At 47.8% G+C, this 18,461-nt stretch overlaps 1 protein-coding gene across 1 annotated transcript in view; it reads right to left on the bottom strand.

The window, feature by feature from the left end:
• Window positions 1-17,496, bottom strand: part of LOC140390423 (zinc-binding protein A33-like) — a 33,240-nt gene extending 15,744 nt beyond the window's left edge. Inside the window, exons 1-5 of the mRNA XM_072475566.1 lie at window positions 16,856-17,496; window positions 16,670-16,765; window positions 16,343-16,576; window positions 14,931-14,953; window positions 9,156-9,271 (exon numbers count right to left, since the gene is read on the bottom strand). Of these exons, the coding sequence (XP_072331667.1) occupies window positions 9,156-9,271; window positions 14,931-14,953; window positions 16,343-16,576; window positions 16,670-16,765; window positions 16,856-17,332 (946 nt within the window). The 5' untranslated portion in view covers window positions 17,333-17,496. The remainder of the gene's footprint in view (window positions 1-9,155; window positions 9,272-14,930; window positions 14,954-16,342; window positions 16,577-16,669; window positions 16,766-16,855) is intronic.
• Window positions 17,497-18,461: the final 965 nt, after the last annotated feature.

The raw sequence follows: 18,461 nt of genomic DNA, 5'->3' as shown, positions 1-18,461 counted from the left end.
TCACTGAACCAACTTTATCCTTCAGGCTGTTGATCACAGAGCTCTCTCTCGCTCTCTCTGTCTCTCTCTCTGTCTGTCACTCTCTCTGTCTCTCTCTCTGTCTCTCTCTCTGTCTCTCTCTCTCTCTTTCTGTCTCTCTCTGCCTCTCTCTCTCACTCTCTGTCTCTCACTCTCTGTTTCTCTCTGTCTCTCTCTCTCGCTCTCTGTCCCTCTCTCACTCTCTCTCTCTGTCTCTGTCTCTCTCTCTTTCTGTCTCTTTCTCTCACTCTCTCTCTTGCTCTCTCTCTCTCTCTGTCTCTCTCTATCTCTGTCTCTCTCTCTCTCTCTCACACTCACTCTCTCTCTCTCGCTCTCTCTTTCTGTCTCTCTATCTATCTATCTCTCTGTCTCTCTGACTCTGTCTCTCTCTCTCTCTATCTCTGTCTCTCTCTCTCTCTCTCTATCTCTCTGTTTCTCTATCTCTCTCCCTGACTCTCTCTCTCTCTTGATATTGACCCCGATCATCATCAGCAGGAGCAGATTCTATTTGCTTTTCTCGAGTCAGGACATTTCCTTTTGTCTCTCTCACCCTCTGAACACCTCTAAGGATAAACAACATCTCAATGTTCCACTTGACTGCTTCCCCAGACACCATGACCTCAAAGCGGAGTTTCACTTTTTTGTAATCCTGTTTGAGTTCCGCCATGTCCTCTGGGGTCACCAATTTCACGTTGTGTGTCCCTGCTCCCCCCCCCCCCCTCCCCGGCCCCCACCCCCGGGCTGTGGTGTGTTATACATCCCCACCCCCCCCGGGATGTGGTGTGTTATACATCCCCCCCTATTAATTTGGCCAAAACCCGATTTAAAATGGCTAACCGGAAAGGCTGATGGGAAAAGCAGCCAACAGGACACAAACGGACAGCTGCAGACAGAATAGCGTATTCGGCTCTGGGGAAGTCGGCCCAGATCGATACTCAAGACTATTAGCAGCACATCAACACAGACATCTGCAGTTTAATCGGCTATCCCCGGGAACAATTGCAACATATTAGCGATTGAATGCTGGGCCAGACCTGTCGGCGCCTGCAGTGGCCGAAACAAAGACAGGTGAACGACCAACCCCCGATCGAGAAATCGCCCCGTTATTGGACGTATCGAACCCAGTGATTGGGAACAAGTCCAATCACTTGGGACTCAGGGTCAAGGGCCGCCCTGAGAGAAGGGAAGCCCCTGAGCCCTATAAAGTGAGGGGCCAATGTCAGATCTCGCTCTCTCTCCCTTCTTCTCCTGCTCGAGACATTCGCAAGAACATCGACCAGAAACTGTAAGTTTGACTCCAGCGATCGCTACCCGATAAAGACTCCTAGCCATCGACCCGTATCAGCCTTTTGAATCCCTCGGGCCAGATCCGATTCGATAAGCCATTCATTTCCCTGACCTGGTGGGCCCTTCCTAAAGTTAAGTATTGGCCAGTAGTGGTAGGTTTCGATATAGATAGTAGGATTATTGTGTAAGCATTAATTGTTGTATATAATAAATGACCGTTGGTTTCAATCTTACTAAGCGGTGTGCTGACTTATTAATCAAAACTCGAGCTTGAAACACGTGGCGGTATCAGAAAGATACCTGGCGACTCGTGAGCAAAGGTGACATTATCAGAGCTAATAAAGCTAAGGCTAAAAAGAGCAACACCCCCCCCCTCCACGTGCCAACCCCTCTCCAACCCGCCCTTAGCATTCCCCATGGCCCTGTTCCCCCCCCCCCCCCTCCCCCCGACAGGTGCTACGTCCCTACCGGGAGGTGAGCTAATAAACTAAGGCTAAAAAGAGCAACAGTGTTTTCCATCCCCCTTCCCCCCCCCGCCCTAGATGTGGTGTGTTATCCATCCCCCCGGGATGTGGTGTGTTATACATGCTCCCCACCCCCCGCCCTTGAGGATGTGGTGTGTTGTACATCCTCCTCCCCCTCCCCCGGGATTTGGTGTGTTATACATCCTCTTCCCCCCTCCCCCCCCCCCCGCTCCCACCCCCCACCCCCCCGGGATGTGGTGTGTTATACATCCCCCCTACCCCCAGCCCCACCCCCCCTCCCGGGATGTGGTGTGTTATACATCCCCCCCCCCCCCGCACCGGGGTGTGGTGTGTTATACATCCCCCCCACTCCCCGGTATGTGGTGTGTTATACATCCCCTCCCCCCTCCCCGGGATGTGGTGTGTGATACATCTTCTCCCCCCCGCTCCCCCCCTCCCGGGGATGTGGCGTGTTATACATCCCCCACCCCACCGGGATATATTGTGTTATACATCACCCCCCCCTCCGGGATGTGGTGTGTTATACATCGCCCCCCCCCCCCCCGGGATGTGGTGTGTTATACATGCTCTCCCCCCGCCCCCACCCGGGATTGGGGTGTTATACATCCTCTCCCCCCCGCACCCCCCCAGGATGTGGTGTGTTATACATCCTCCCCCCTCCCCGGGATGTGGTGTGTTCTACATCCTCCCCGGGATGTGGTGTGTTATACATCACCCCCCCCTACCCCAAACCCCCCCCACGGTATGTGGTGTGTTATACATCCCCCCCCCCTCCCCGGGATGTGATGTGTTATACATCCTCTCCCCCCCACCCCCCCGAGATGTGGTGTGGTATACATCCCCCCCCCCCACCTGGATGTATTGTGTTTTACATCACCCCCCCCCTCCGGGATGTGGTGCGTTATACATCCCCCCCCCCCCCCCCGGGATCTGGTGTGTTATACATTCCTCCCCCCTGGCCCTCCCCGGGATGTGATGTGTTATACATCACCCCCCGCCACCACCCCCCCCCCCCCCCCCCTACCCCCACGGGATGTGGTGTGTTATACATCCCCCCCCCCTCCACAGGATGTGGTGTGTTATACATCCCACCCCCCTCCCCGGTATGTGGTGTGTTATACATTCCCCCCCCCCCTCCCCCCCCAGGGATGTGGTGTGTTATACATCCCCCCCCCCCCCAGGGATTTGGTGTGTTATACATCCTCCCCCCCCCTCCCCGGGATGTGGTGCGTTATAAATCTCCCCACCCACCCCCCCTCCCCGGGATGTGGTGTGTTATACATCCTCCCCCCCTCCCCCGGGTGTGGTGTGTTATACATCCTCCCCTCCGCCCCCCTCCCCGGGATGTGGTGTGTTATACATCACCCCCCCCGCCGCCCCCAGGATGTGGTGTGTTGTACATCCCCCCCCCCCCACCAGGATGTGGTGTGTTATACATCCACCCCGCCCCCCTCTCCCGGGATGTGGTGTGGAAGACATCCTCCCCCCCCCCTCCTCCCCCGTGATGTGGTGTGTTATACATCCTCTCCCCCACCCTCCCGGGATGTGGTGAGTTATACATCCCCCCCCTCCACCGGGATGTATTGTGTTATACATCCCCCCCCGGGATGTGGTGTGTTATACTTCCCCCCCCCCTCCCCCGGGATGTGGTGTGTTATACATGGGAATGATGCTAAGTTAATGGATTGAGTAAATTAAGCTAAATAACATAAATAACAATGCCCAAATAGGCCTGATTTTCCACAGATTCAACAACGACTGGGCTGTCCAGTGAAGACAAGGTAACCCTGGCTTCCCCTGATAACAAAGCTGGAGGGAGGGTGGGGATTGCTCCCTTACCATCCACCTCAAGGTCATTCTGACCTGCCGTTTGCTGGTCCAAATCCAATCCTGCCTCACAGACAAAGATGCAGATTCTTCAGGCAAAATTCATTTCAGAATCCTCCAGATTTACACAGTAAACGGAGCCGTTAGGAGACCAAAATCACTCTCAGTACTTACTACCCAACTCCCACTAATGTCACCAAACCCTCTGCAGTTATGTAGCAGCTGCAGGTATCCAGTGTTCCCACACTGAACACAAGAAGAAGCCTCATTGTCTCCACAAACTGGAGACATTTTATTCAGATGGGGAGTCAATACAATCTTGATCCTCCAGTAGATCGTGGTGCCCCACCCAGAGGAACAGTCTGTAGAATAGTTGAATCACTAGTCTGAAAGTGACCTCCGGAAACTCCATCGAAATGATGTGAGGAGATCATTTTCTCTGTGTCCTGCCCAATGAACTTTATCAATAATCTTTATTATTGTCACAAGTCGGCTTCCATTAACAATGCAATGAAGTTATTGTGTAAATCCCCTCCCCACACTCCGGCACCTGTTCCGGTACACAGAGAGAGAATTCGGAATATCGCATTCACCTAACAGTACGTCTTTTGGGATTTGTGGGAGGTAATCTGAGGATCCGAAGGAAACCCACGCAGACACAGGGAGAACGTGCAGACTCGGCACAGACAGTGACCTAAGCCGGGAATCAAACCTGGGACCCGGGCTCTGTGAAGCAACAGTGTTAACCACTGTGGAACAGTGCCGCCCCAAACAACATCATCAAAACAGAAACCTTCATCATTTTCACAATGCTGTTTCTGGGATCTTGTTGTTCACAAATTCGTTTTCTCATTTCCTACATTACAACAGTGACTGTTCCTCAACAATATTCCACTGGTTCGGAAGCATTTTGGGTCACACTGCGGGAATGAGGGCAGTTTTTAAGTTCAAGGTCCATTATTTCCCAATTTTGTAATGATTTCTCTGTGACCAGGAGGTGAGATTTTTCTTGCCGCTATTCGCCGCTCTTTTCCCTCTCTCACCCCTGCTGTATATTCATGTCACCCCCACTCCCCTCACAGGAGTCAGAGGAGGATTTTCTGTCTCCTGTCCCCTCCTCAGGAACCACAGAACATCTTCCCACACTGCAAACCCATGGGAAGCTTAAGGGGGAGGAGGAGCAGCCCCAAGTAGTGGTCCACATCGGTACAAATGACATAGGTAGGAAAAGGGATAGGGATGTAAGGCAGGAATTCAGGGAGCTAGGGTGGAAACTTAGATCTAGGACAAACAGAGTTATTATCTCTGGGTTGTGACCCGTGCCACGTGATAGCGAGCCGAGGAATAGGGAGAGTGAGGAGTTGAACACGTGGCTACAGGGATGGTGTAGGAGGGATGGTTTCAGATTTGTGGGTAATTGGGGATATTCTGGGGTCGGTGGGACCTCTACAAACAGGATGGTCTACACCGGGACCAGAGGGGTACCAATATCCTGGAGGGGAAATTTGCGAATGCCCTTCGGGAGGGTTTAAACTAGTTCAGCAGGGGCTTGGGAACCTGAATTGTAGCTCCAGTATACAGGCGGTTGAGAGTACTGAGGTCATGAGTAAGGTTTCAAAGTTGCAAGAGTGTACCAGCAGGCAGGAAGGTGGTTTAAAGTGTGTCTTCTTCAATGCCAGGAGCATCCGGAATAAGGTGGGTGAACTTGCGGCATGGGTTGGTACCTGGGACTTCGATGTTGTGGCCATTTCAGAGACATGGATAGAGCAGGGACAGGAATGGTTGTTGCAGGTGCCGTGCCTTAGATATTTCAGTAAACGCAGGGAAGGTGGTAAAAGGGGGGGAGGGGTGGCATTGTTAGTCAAGGACAGTATTACGGTGGCAGAAAGGACGATTGATGAGGACTCATCTACTGAGGTACTATGGGCTGAGGTTAGAAACAGGAAAGGAGAGGTCACCCTGTTAGGGGTTTTTTATAGGCCTCAAAAAGTTCCAGAGATGTAGAGGAAAGTTTTTCAAAGATGAATCTGGAATAGGAGCGAAAGCAACAGGGTAGTTGTTATGGGGGACTTTAACTTTCCAAATATTGACTGGAAACGCTATAGTTTGAGTACTTTAGATGGGTCCGTCTTTGTCCAATGTGTGCAAGAGGGTTTCCTGACACAGTATGTAGATAGGCCAACGAGAGGTGAGGCCATATTGGATTTGGTACTGGGTAATGAACCAGGACAGGTGTTAGATTTGGAGGTAGGTGAGCACTTCGGTGATAGTGACCACAATTTGATTACCTTTACTTTAGTGATGGAAAGGGATAGGTATATACCGCAGGGCAAGAGTTATATCTGGGGGAAAGGCAATTATGATGCGATGAGGCAAGACTTAGGCTGCATCGGATGGAGAGGAAAACTGCAGGGGATAGGCACAATGGAAATGTGAAGCTTGTTCAAGGAACAGCTACTGTGTGTCCTTGATAAGTATGTACCTGTCAGGCAGGGAGGAAGTGGTCGAGCAAGGGAACCGTGGTTCCCTTGTCAAGAGGAAGAAGGAGGCTTATGTAAAGATGAGACATGAAGGTTCAGTTAGGGCGCTCGAGAGTTACAAGTTAGCTAGGAAGGACCTAAAGAGAGAGCTAAGAAGAGCCAGGAGGGGACATGAGAAGTCTTTGGAAGGTAGGATCAAGGATAACCCTAAAGCTTTCTATAGATATGTCAGGAATAAACGAATGACTAGGGTAAGAGTAGGGCCAGTCAAGGACAGTAGTGGGAAGTTGTGCTTGGAGTCCGAGGAGATAGGAGAGGTGCTAAATGAATATTTTTCATCAATATTCACACAGGAAAAAGACAATTTTGTCGAGGAGAATACTGAGATTCACGCTACTAGACTAGAAGGGCTTGAGGTTCATAAGGAGGAGGTGTTAGCAATTCTGGAAATTGTGAAAATAGATAAGTCCCCTGGGCCGGATGGGATTTATCCTAGGATTCTCTTGGAAGCTAGGGAGGAGATTGCTGAGCCTTTGGCTTTGATCTTTAAGTCATCTTTGTCTACAGGAATAGTGCAAGAAGACTGGAGTATAGCAAATGTTGTCCCCTTGTTCAAGAAGGGGAGTAGAGACAATGCCGGTAACTATAGACCAGTGAGCCTCACCTCTGTTGTGGGCAAAAAAATCTTGGAAAGGTTTATAAGAGATAGGGTGTATAATCATCTGGAAAGGAATAAATTGATTAGAGATAGTCAACACGGTTTTATGAAGGATAGGTCATGCCTCACAAACCTTATTGAGTTCTTTGAGAAGGTGACCAAACAGGTGGATGAGGGTAAAGCAGTTGATGTGGTGTATTTGGATTTCAGTAAAGCGTTTGATAAGGTTCCCCACGGTAGGCTACTGCAGAAAATACGGAGGCATGGGATTCAGAGTGATTTAGCAGTTTGGATCAGAAATTGGCTAGCTGGAAGAAGACAAAGGGTGGTGGTTGATGGGAAATATTCAGACTGGAGTCCAGTTACTAGTGGTGTACCACAAGGATCTGTCTTGGGGCCACTGCTGTTTGTCATTTTTTTAAATGACCTGGAGGAGGGCGTAGAAGGATGGGTGAGTAAATTTGCAGATGACACGAAAGCCGGTGGAGTTGTGGACAGTGCGGACGGATGTTACAAGTTACAGAGGGACATAGATAAGCTGCAGCGCTGGGCTGAGAGGTGGCAAATGGAGTTTAATGCAGAAAAGTGTGAGGTGATTCATTTTGGAAGGAATAACAGGAAGACAGAGTACTGGGCTAATGGTAAGATTCTTGGCAGTGTGGATGAGCAGAGAGATCTCGGTGTCCATGTACATAGATCCCTGAAAGTTGCCACCCAGGTTGAGAGGGTTGTTAAGAAAGCGTACTGTGTGTTAGCTTTTATTGGTAGAGGGATTGAGTTTAGGAGCCATGAGGTTATGTTGCAGCTGTACAAAACTCTGGTGCGGCCGCATTTGGAGTATTGCGTGCAATTCTGGTCGCCGAATTATAGGAAGGATGGAAAGGGTGCAGAGGAGATTTACCAGAATGTTGCCTGGTATAGAGGGAAGATCTTATGAGGAAAGGCTGAGGGACTCGAGGCTGTTTTCATTAGAGAGAAGAAGGTTAAGAGGTGACTTAATTGAGGCATACAAGATGATCAGAGGATTGGATAGGGTGGACAGTGAGAGCCTTCTTCCTCGTATGGTGATGTCTAGCATGAGGGGACATAGCTTTAAATTGAGGGGAGATAGATATAGGACAGATGTCAGAGGTAGGTTCTTTACTCAGAGAGTAGTAAGGGCGTGGAATGCCCTGCCTGCAACAGTAGTGGACTCGCCAACACTAAGGGCATTCAAATGGTCATTGGATAGACATATGGATGACAAGGGAATAGTGTAGATGGGCTTTAGAGTGGTTTCACAGGTCGGCGCGACATCGCGGGCCGAAGGGCCTGTACTGCGCTGTAATGTTCTATGTTCTAAACTGGACAGTGATATTGTTCTGAAGATCAGCCCTCAGAATGGACTGGGCCTCTGAGCAAATTCACAGAGTGAGCAGTGGCTTCACTGGTTCACTATCTGCTCCATCAATGGAGTCACTCAAAAAATCAATCTCACTCAATCCAAAATCCCTATTCTAGATTGAAACGTATACTGACTTTGGTCTGGACTCTGTGACTGTGTTAAACCTGTGTACTTTTACATTCTCCCTTCTGTTTTGAACCTTGAACATTTCAATAATGCAGCACGGTAGCATTGTGGATAGCACAATTGCTTCACAGCTCCATGGTCCCAGGTTTGATTCCCGGCTTGGGTCACTGTCTGTGCGGAGTCTGCACAACCTCCCCGTGTGTGCGTGGGTTTCCTCCGGGTGCTCCGGTTTCCTCCCACAGTCCAAAGATGTGTGGGTTAGGTGGATTGGCCATGCTAAATCTCCCATAGTGTCCAAAATTGTGCTTAGTGTTGGGTGGGGTTACTGGGTTATGGGGATAGGGTGGAGGTATGGACCTTGGGTAGGGTGCTCTTTCCAAGAGCCGGTGCAGACTCGATGTGCCGAATGGCCTCATTCTGCACTGTAAATTCTATGAAATAAGATCACCACACTCCCTCCCTTATCCAGTGCAGACTCACAGTTTCTGCAGCCCCTCCTCTTGATGAAGGTGTCCAATTCCAACAACCAGATTATCTGCTGTTTAACACTTGTTCTCTAATGTCTCAATGTCTTCCCGATAAACAATGATAAAAAATGTTTCCCAGAATGACAGACGGGACCAGTCCAGTCTCCTCTACAAATTGGGTTTCCCATCCTGAGATTGGTGCTCGATTCCTCTGGTTATACAGATCCCTTCACTGCTTTGACACACGGTGCTGATGGCTACAGACACTCACCCAGAGGAACCCACAGAGAGTCAAATATGAGAATGGAGAGGCTCCCGAGGATTAACAACCGGCAAAGTGAATATTTAATCTGGGACCTTGGAGACCCTTTAGTCCCTTCACAACTGGATTTAAAATCAGGAAAATGAATAGAAGAGTTTTACCGGGGTTAATGGAGTTTATCATTTCTCTCCACGCTGTGTACTGTAAAGGGCCTTTGAACTTTCCGATAGACAGGGCGGCAGCAGATACGGAGAGTGTGCGATCCTCATCACTAATCCTGGATGTTAAAAAAATGCAATCAATTTATTTTTGTCAGAAGATTTTAGAACGTATGTAAATGGTCACGTTTTCAGCATTTTTGATGATAGAGAAAATATACTTAGTGAAATATTAATCACGTTTCTATAACTGGGAAAGGGATAACTTGGAGATTCAAAGGCAGAGAATGGAGACCCCCATGTCCTGAAAAAGGTTCACAGTCTGATAACAGATTCGTTACCGGGATATCACAAATCACAGGGGAAGAGAAACATTTACCCTGTCCACTTGCTGTTTTACAAACAAAGTTTGGAGAACAAAGACAGTCTGAAAACATCTACAACTTAATGTTCATCCTTAATAACTGATCCCACAACCCACCGAGAATCCTGCTCTCCTCTACTGGCATCTTGAATATCTCTGATTTTAGTCACTCCCCCATTGGGAGCTGGACCTTCAGCTGCCCAGGTCCTGAGCTCTGGAATTCCCTCCCTGATCCTCTCCGTCTCTCTTTCTTCCTCAATCACAATCTCTAAAATCCACCTCCGTCGTCCGGATTAATATTTCCTGATGTGTGTATGTGTCGATTTGTGCCTTTTGACACTCCTGGGAAACTCCTTCAGACTTTATATTACATTAAAGGTGCTATATAAATACAAGTAGTTGCTGTTGTTTTTGTTAAGGACACGGAGCCAGTTTATGCTATTGAATAAAATTAGCACCCGTTCCCCCTTTAACGTCTGACTTTCTCGGGTTGCTCAGGCTCCATGCAGGGACATGGATGACCCTCTCCTTGGATACATGGACCCTGCGGCTCTCTCAGGGTCAGTCGGAAGGTCACAGACACTAACAGCCAACATCAGGCAAGTGATCTCTTCCAGCCTGGGGACCAGGTTGTATTATTTACCTGACATCTTGTCATTTATACAATATTGTAGAACAGTTATATAAAAAAGTCTAATACTGTTTGCTGAATAATCACTGAGTGCTGAATTTGGTGCTTTTTGAGTGCGATAGTGAGAGTTTGGTGACCGAGGGAGTTAGGTGAGGAGGGAGTAAGGTGCTCCTTTCATTTTGTTTCCGACATTTCCACAAAGAGTGCGAAGAGAGCCAGGAGTTTACAGGAAGTGTAGCTGACTGGGAGCAGAGTCGGAGGGCGGTGATCTAGTTAGTCCACACAGCAGCTATATTCTTTAAGATAAGAGGGGATGGAGGCTACGCCAGTTACATGCTCCTCCTGTAGGATGTGGGTGGTGAGGGATACCACCAGTGTCCCCACTGACTATACCTGCGGGAAGTGCACCCAACTTCAGCTCCTCAAAGACCGTGTTAGGGAACTGGAGCTGAAGCTGGATGAACTTCGGATCATCCGGGAGGCAGAGGGGGAGATTGAGAAGAGTTACAGGGAGGTAACCACACCCAAGGTACAGGACAAGAATAGCTGGGTTACAGTCAGGGGGAAAAAAACAAACAGGCAGACAGTGCAGGGATCCCTCGTGGCCGTTCCCCTTCAAAACAAGTATACCGTTTTGGATGCTGTTGGGGGGGATGACCTACCGGGGGAAGGCCCTAGCGGTCAGGTCTCTGGCACGGAGTCTGGCTCTGGGGCTCAGAAGGGAAGGGGGGAGAATAGAAAAGCAATAGTTGTAGGAGATTCAATGGTTAGGGGAATAGATAGGAGATTCTGTAGTCGCGAGCGAGACTCCCGGAAGGTATGTTGCCTCCCGGGTGCCAGGGCCAGGGATGTCTCGGATCGTGTCTTCAGGATCCTTAAGGGGGAGGGTGAGCAGCCAGAAGTCGTGGTACACATTGGTGCCAACGACATAGGTAGGAAAAGGGGTGTGGAGGTAATAAACAAGTTTAGGGAGTTAGGCTGGAAGTTGAAAGCCAGGACAGACAGAGTTGTCATCTCTGGTTTGTTGCCGGTGCCACGTGATAGCGAGGCTAGGAATAGGGAGAGAGTGCAGTTGAACACGTGGCTGCAGGAATGGTGTAGGAGGGAGGGCTTCAGGTATTTGAATAATTGGAGCGCATTCTGGGGAAGGTGGGACCGGTACAAGCAGGACGGGTTGCATCTGAACCAGAGGGGCACCAATATCCTGGGAGGGAGGTTTGCTAGTACTCTTCGGGAGGGTTTAAACTAATTTGGCAGGGGAATGGGAACCGGATTTGTAGTCCAGCAACTAAGGTAGCCGATGTTCAGGACGCCAAAGCATGTAATGAGGCAGTGGGGAAGGGAACACTGACAAAGGAGAGTATTTGCAGGCACGGAGATGGGTTGAAGTGTGTATACTTCAACGCAAGAAGCATCAGGAATAAGGTGGGTGAACTTAAGGCATGGATCAGTACTTGGGACTACGATGTGGTGGCCATCACGGAAACTTGGATAGAAGAGGGGCAGAAATGGTTGTTGGAGGTCCCTGGTTATAGATGTTTCAATAAGATTAGGGAGGGTGGTAAAAGAGGTGGGCGGGGGGTGGCATTATTAATTAGAGATAGTATAACAGCTGCAGAAAGGCAGTTCGAGGAGTATCACCCTATTGAGGTAGTATGGGTTGAAGTCAGAAATAGGAAAGGAGCAGTCACCTTGTTAGGAGTTTTCTATAGGCCCCCCAATAGTAACAGAGATGTGGAGGAACAGATTCGGAAACAGATTTTGGAAAGGTGCAGAAGTCATAGGGTAGTAGTCATGGGCGACTTTAACTTCCCAAATATTGAGTGGAAACTCTTTAGATCAAATAGTTTGGATGGGGTGGTGTTTGTGCAGTGTGTCCAGGAAGCTTTTCTAACACAGTATGTAGATTGTCTGACCAGAGGAGGGGCAATATTGGATTTAGTACTGGGTAATGAACCAGGGCAAGTGATAGATTTGTTAGTGGGGGAGCATTTTGGAGATAGTGACCACAATTCTGTGACTTTCACTTTAGTAATGGAGAGGGATAGGTACGTGCAACAGGGCAAGGTTTACAATTGGGGGAAGGGTAAATACGATGTTGTCAGGCAAGAATTGAAGTGCATAAGTTGGGAACATAGGCTGGCAGGGAAGGACACAAGTGAAATGTGGAACTTGTTCAAGGAACAGGTGCTACGTGTCCTTGATATGTATGTCCCTGTCAGGCAGGGAAGAGATGGTCGAGTGAGGGAACCATGGTTGACAAGAGAGGTTAGATGTCTTGTTAAGAGGAAAAAGGTGACTTATGTAAGGCTGAGGAAACAAGGTTTAGACAGGGCATTGGAGGGATACAAGATAGCCAGGAGTGAACTGAAGAAAGGGATTAGGAGAGCTAAGAGAGGGCATGAACAATCTTTGGCGGGTAGGATCAAGGAAAACCCCAAGGCCTTTTACACATATGTGAGAAATATGAGAATGACTAGAGCGAGGGTAGGTCCGATCAAGGACAGTAGCGGGAGATTGTGTATTGAGTCTGAAGAGATAGGAGAGGTCTTGAATGAGTATTTTTCTTCTGTATTTACAAATGAGAGGGGCGATATTGTTGGAGAGGACAGTGTGAAACAGATTGGTAAGCTCGAGGAAATACTTGTCAGGAAGGAAGATGTGTTGGGCATTTTGAAAAACTTGAGGATAGACAAGTCCCCCGGGCCTGACGGGATATATCCAAGGATTCTATGGGAAGCAAGAGATGAAATTGCAGAGCCGTTGGCAATGATCTTTTTGTCCTCACTGTCAACAGGGGTGGTACCAGGGGATTGGAGAGTGGCGAATGTCGTGCCCCTGTTCAAAAAAGGAACTAGGGATAACCCTGGGAATTACAGGCCAGTTAGTCTTACTTCGGTGGTAGGCAAAGTAATGGAAAGGGTACTGAAGGATAGGATTTCTGAGCATCTGGAAAGACACTGCTTGATTAGGGATAGTCAGCACGGATTTGTGAGGGGTAGGTCTTGCCTTACAAATCTTATTGAATTCTTTGAGGAGGTGACCAAGCATGTGGATGAAGGTAAAGCAGTGGATGTAGTGTACATGGATTTTAGTAAGGCATTTGATAAAGTTCCCCATGGTAGGCTTATGCAGAAAGTAAGGAGGCATGGGATAGTGGGAAATTTGGCCAGTTGGATAACGAACTGGCTAACCGATAGAAGTCAGAGAGTGGTGGTGGATGGCAAATATTCAGCCTGGATCCCAGTTATCAGTGGCGTACCGCAGGGATCAGTTCTGGGTCCTCTGCTGTTTGTGATTTTCATTAATGACTTGGATGAGGGAGTTGAAGGGTGGGTCAGTAAATTTGCAGACGATACGAAGATTGGTGGAGTTGTGGATAGTAAGGAGGGCTGTTGTCGGCTGCAAAGAGACATAGATAGGATGCAGAGCTGGGCTGAGAAGTGGCAGATGGAGTTTAACCCTGTGAGGTTGTCCATTTTGGAAGGACAAATATGAATGCGGAATACAGGGTTAACGGTAGAGTTCTTGGCAATGTGGAGGAGCAGAGAGATCTTGGGGTCTATGTTCATACATCTTTGAAAGTTGCCACTCAAGTGGATAGAGCTGTGAAGAAGGCCTATGGTGTGCTCGCGTTCATTAACAGAGGGATTGAATTTAAGAGCCGTGAGGTGATGATGCAGCTGTACAAAACTTTGGTAAGACCACATTTGGAGTACTGTATACAGTTCTGGTCGCCTCATTTTAGGAAGGATGTGGAAGCTCTGGAAAAGGTGCAAAGAAGATTTACCAGGATGTTGCCTGGAATGGAGAGTAGGTCTTACGAGGAAAGGTTGAGGGTGCTAGGCCTTTTCTCATTAGAGCGGAGAAGGATGAGGGGCGACTTGATAGAGGTTTATAAGATGATCAGGGGAATAGATAGAGTAGACAGTCAGAGACTTTTTCCCCGGGTGGAACACACCATTACAAGGGGACATAAATTTAAGGTGAAAGGTGGAATATATAGGAGGGATATCAGAGGTAGGTTCTTTACCCAGAGAGTAGTGGGGGCATGGAATGCACTGCCTGTGGAAGTAGTTGAGTCGGAAACATTAGGGACCGTCAAGCAGCTATTGGATAGGTACATGGATGACGGTTAAATGATATAGTGTAGATTTATTTGTTCTTAAGGGCAGCACGGTAGCATTGTGGATAGCGCAATTGCTTCACAGCTCCATGGTCCCAGGTTCGATTCCGGCTTGGGTCATTGTCTGTGCGGAGTCTGCACGTCCTCCCCGTGTCTGCGTGGGTTTCCTCCGGGTGCTCCGGTTTCCTCCCACAGTCCAAAGATGTGCGGGTTAGGTGAATTGGCCAATGATAAATTGCCCTCAATGTCCAAATTGCCCTTGGTGTTGGGTGGAGGTGTTGAGTTTGGGTATGGTGCTCTTTCCAAGAGCCGGTGCAGACTCAAAGGGCCGAATGGCCTCCTTCTGCACTGTAAATTCAATGATAATCTATGATTAATCGAGGACAAAGGTTCGGCACAACATCGTGGGCCATAGGGCCTGTTCTGTGCTGTATTTTCTATGTTCTATGTTTAATCACAACCATAAAGATGGCTATTATAAAATACTCGTCCGTGAACTATACGCCGAGTTTTCATGGCCTGATGGACAACAACAAAGAAATAAATCCCTAAGAACACTATACTGAGTTATTTCAGTAAATAATGAAAAATCAGAACATAATTCGAAGGCTTTTTGAAAGGAAACTCTGCAGAGTTTCAGGAAAGAACATGTCCTACCTTCTCTTCCGACAAGCTTCCTCCTGAAAGAAATGAATGGGGAACAGTGAGGATGACTGTAACAGATTCCAGGAGGAGTTAGACAGGCTGGTGAAATGAGCAGACTCAGAGCAGATGAGATTTCACACGTAGGTGTGAAGTGATGGATTTTGGAAGGAAGGTTGTGGAGAGTCAAATAAACTGGAACTGAGCATCACAGTTCAAAGTTTACAGACACAGTGACTCTCACACACCGTACCAGACACACCCACACACTCACAATATGGAACTGGAACTAGATTACAATGGGAGTTCCAGGAGAAAATTAAATTTGGGCAAAACAAAGATCTAGAAAATTCATCCTCAGGAGGTGACATGTATTCCCAGGAATCTGCAGACAGTGTGGAAACCGTTAGTTCCCAACAGCAGAACAGTTCAGGAAGGGAAACAATTTAAGTTGAATTCCGCTTCTCTTATGTCAGTAAATTCTATATTTATTTCACAATTATCATCAGTTATCTGAGGTGTGCCACATCTCAAACAATGATGAATCAGACTATTTAAGGGAGATAAATCACTTGGTGGCATGGTATTCCGAAAACAACCTCTCTCTAAATGTCGGAAATGCCAAGGAACTGCGACTTCAGGAAGCGTAGCACGACTCACACTCACACTCCTGTCTGCATCAATGGCTCTGAAGTGAGATGGCCGATAGGTTAAAGTTCCTGGCGATCACCATCACCAACAGTCTGTCCTGGTCTAGTCACGTTGATGCAACAGTCAAGAAAGCCCAATAATGTCTCTACTTTCTACGGAAGCTCAAGAAATTCGGCCTGTCTGTATCGACTCTAACAAACGTCTACAGATGTGCCATAGAGAGCATCCTATCTGGCTGCATTACAGATTGGTATGGGAACTGCTCGGTCCAAGATCACAAGAAACTGTAGAGTGTGGAGAACTCAGCCCAACGCATCACACAAACTTGCCACCCCCACATTGATTCTGCCTACACCTCCCGCTGCCTCAGGAAGGCAGACAGCATTATCAGAGACCCCTCCCACCCAGGCGTTGCCTTCTTCCAGGCCCTTACATCAGGCAAGTCTGAAGACATAGGAACAGTTCCTCCCCACAGCTACTAGACTCTTTAACGACTCCCCTCGGACTGATCTGATACCTGTAAGAACACTATTTACGATACCCTATGCTACTCTTGCTCATGTATTTGCTTTGCTTGGCCCCTTATTCCACACTGTAACCAATCACTGTTCATGTACCATTTGTCAATACACTCTGTAGATTACTGTGTACGTTCCCTTGGCCGCAGAAAAATACTTTTCACTGTACTTTGGTACATGTGACAATAAAAATGTGACAATCAAGTTACTTTGTAATTGTGAAGTTTCACTGAACTGACCCGCAATATATTCCCTCACCTTCAAAAATATCAGCTCGTCTTTTTGCTCCATCTGTTTCTGAATCTTTGAGAGTTTCTCCTCAATAGAATTTAAATTCTCCTGAATCTCTCGAAGGTTTTTCTCCATTGGTTCTAGAATCCTCTTCTCTTCTTCCCTGAGATCTCTGAGTAAACGCTGCTCTTTCCCAATGAGAATCTGGTGCATTTTACTGAACTCGGATGTGATGTGGGTCCGCAGACTGCTCGATTGTTCCTACCAAATGAAATGTGAAACATAATTAATGTCCCGCGATAAAGGGAACAAAACTAACCGAGATCCCAGAAAATCAGCACAGGGAGACCTTACCCTAACTTCAGAAATCTTCCCTTTCTGTTTCAGTTCCGTTTCGAGAAACTCCGATTTCTTCACTGTGAGAGAATCTAAGGAAGATTTCAGCTGATCCTGAGATTGGGAGTAAAAATCACAGAATGAAAGTGTTAGACCATAAAAATGTGATAAAACTGATCGGTTTATAAAATATTTCCCCTTTACCTTGTAGATTTCAGCAGCTTCTCTAACCGGAAGGAAGCGGTGATCTCTGTGTTCCCGTGAACCAGCACAATTCACACAGATCAATTTCTTGTCAGTTTCACAAAACAGCTTCAGTTCTTCCTGATGTTCCTCACAGTGAAGTTTACTTTCCTTCTCTTTCCGATTCAGATTTAATTTTCGTGTTTTCTCGGCCAGATTCGCTAAGGCCCGATTTATCCTGAGGTTTCTTTCCGGAAACTCCTCTCTACATTCCGGGCAGGAGTTTATCTCCTTCTTTTCCCAACACTGGGAGATACAGGAGCGGCAGAAGTTGTGTCCACAATCCAGTATTACCGGATCAGTGAATAAATCAAGACAAATGGGACAAACTGCCTCCTCGGCCAAACTCTGGACCTGCTGTCTGAGAGCCATGTTCACACTCAGCACTTCCTGATTCAAACTGGTTTCGCTTTTGGGTGTTACTGCATTCCTGAACATCTTCAGTTCCGCGATTTGCTGATGACCTTCGCTGCGATACTCAAGATAAATATCACAAACTGCTCTATGTGATCTCGACTTTCACACGAGTTGATTAATCCTCGCGCAGTGTGAAGAATAAACTGGGTCAAAGTCCAGAGGGGAAAACTGGAACCCTTTTGGGCTCCAGGAATGTTGACAGGGAGAGAGAGGGGGAGTGGTTGGGGGGGGGGGGGGGGGGGGTGGGGGCGGGGGGGAGTCGATGTTGCATTGCCCATTGCATTGCCCATGTCTCCAGCCTGAACTCGCTGCCGAATAAAAAGCCTCTGGTGAAACAAGGTGCAAGTTCCATGAACGGGATTGTGTTCAGAATTGTCGCGCTCGACCTGGGACAGGAAGTGTCACAAATGTCAAAGTGTAATTTTCATAACGGCGACAGAGAAGATCTTTAAAGGGTTTGAACCTGAGGTTTGATGTTATTTGCCAGCAAGTGAAGTCCTGCGGTTTTGCAGCGCATTCCACTAACCCCGTCCGTCTCAAAGCGCCTCCTGTCCGATTCAATATTTTAGAAGCGGAGACCTTATTGCAAAGTGCGGTAACGCATTAGCAATGTGACTACAAAGCAGGCTTATGTGTTGAGGACTGTTCTTCACAGAGAGTGGGGAGAATGGGGAACTCGCTGTCACAGGCATTGATTCAGGGAGAGAGAGTTGACACATTGACAGCGACACTCGAATTCCAAGATGACTTTGTATCGCACAGAATGAACACGAAGCTTGTTTTTTTTTTATCTGTTTGAGGAAATTAAGGTCATGTTTGAAAATAGAAAACAAAATCTTCAGATCCTCAAAGACTGGATCAGGAACCTTGTATCTGTGAATTCACATCTCAGACAGGGCTGCCCTCCCAGGCATTGAGAAAGTACATTCCAGCTGTGGGGGGAAGAATGTGGGGCAGACCAATGGAAAATGGGAGGGGCTGAAAACCACATCCCAAAGGGATAGATAATGAAAACACAAAGTGCTGGCAAAACCCATCTGTGGAGGGAGAAGCAGAGTTTTTTTTTTGTTACGAAGCCCAGTTGTATATTTGAGAGCATATTCTCACTGTAGAATTTGATAATTTTATGTACAGACAATAATAATGGCGA

The sequence above is a fragment of the Scyliorhinus torazame genome, chromosome 14 (genome assembly GCF_047496885.1).
Source record: "Scyliorhinus torazame isolate Kashiwa2021f chromosome 14, sScyTor2.1, whole genome shotgun sequence".
In the NCBI taxonomy this organism is placed as follows: Eukaryota; Metazoa; Chordata; class Chondrichthyes; order Carcharhiniformes; family Scyliorhinidae; genus Scyliorhinus; species Scyliorhinus torazame.
Note: the sequence above shows the minus strand (reverse complement) of the source record. Positions and strands in the feature narration are given on the sequence as shown.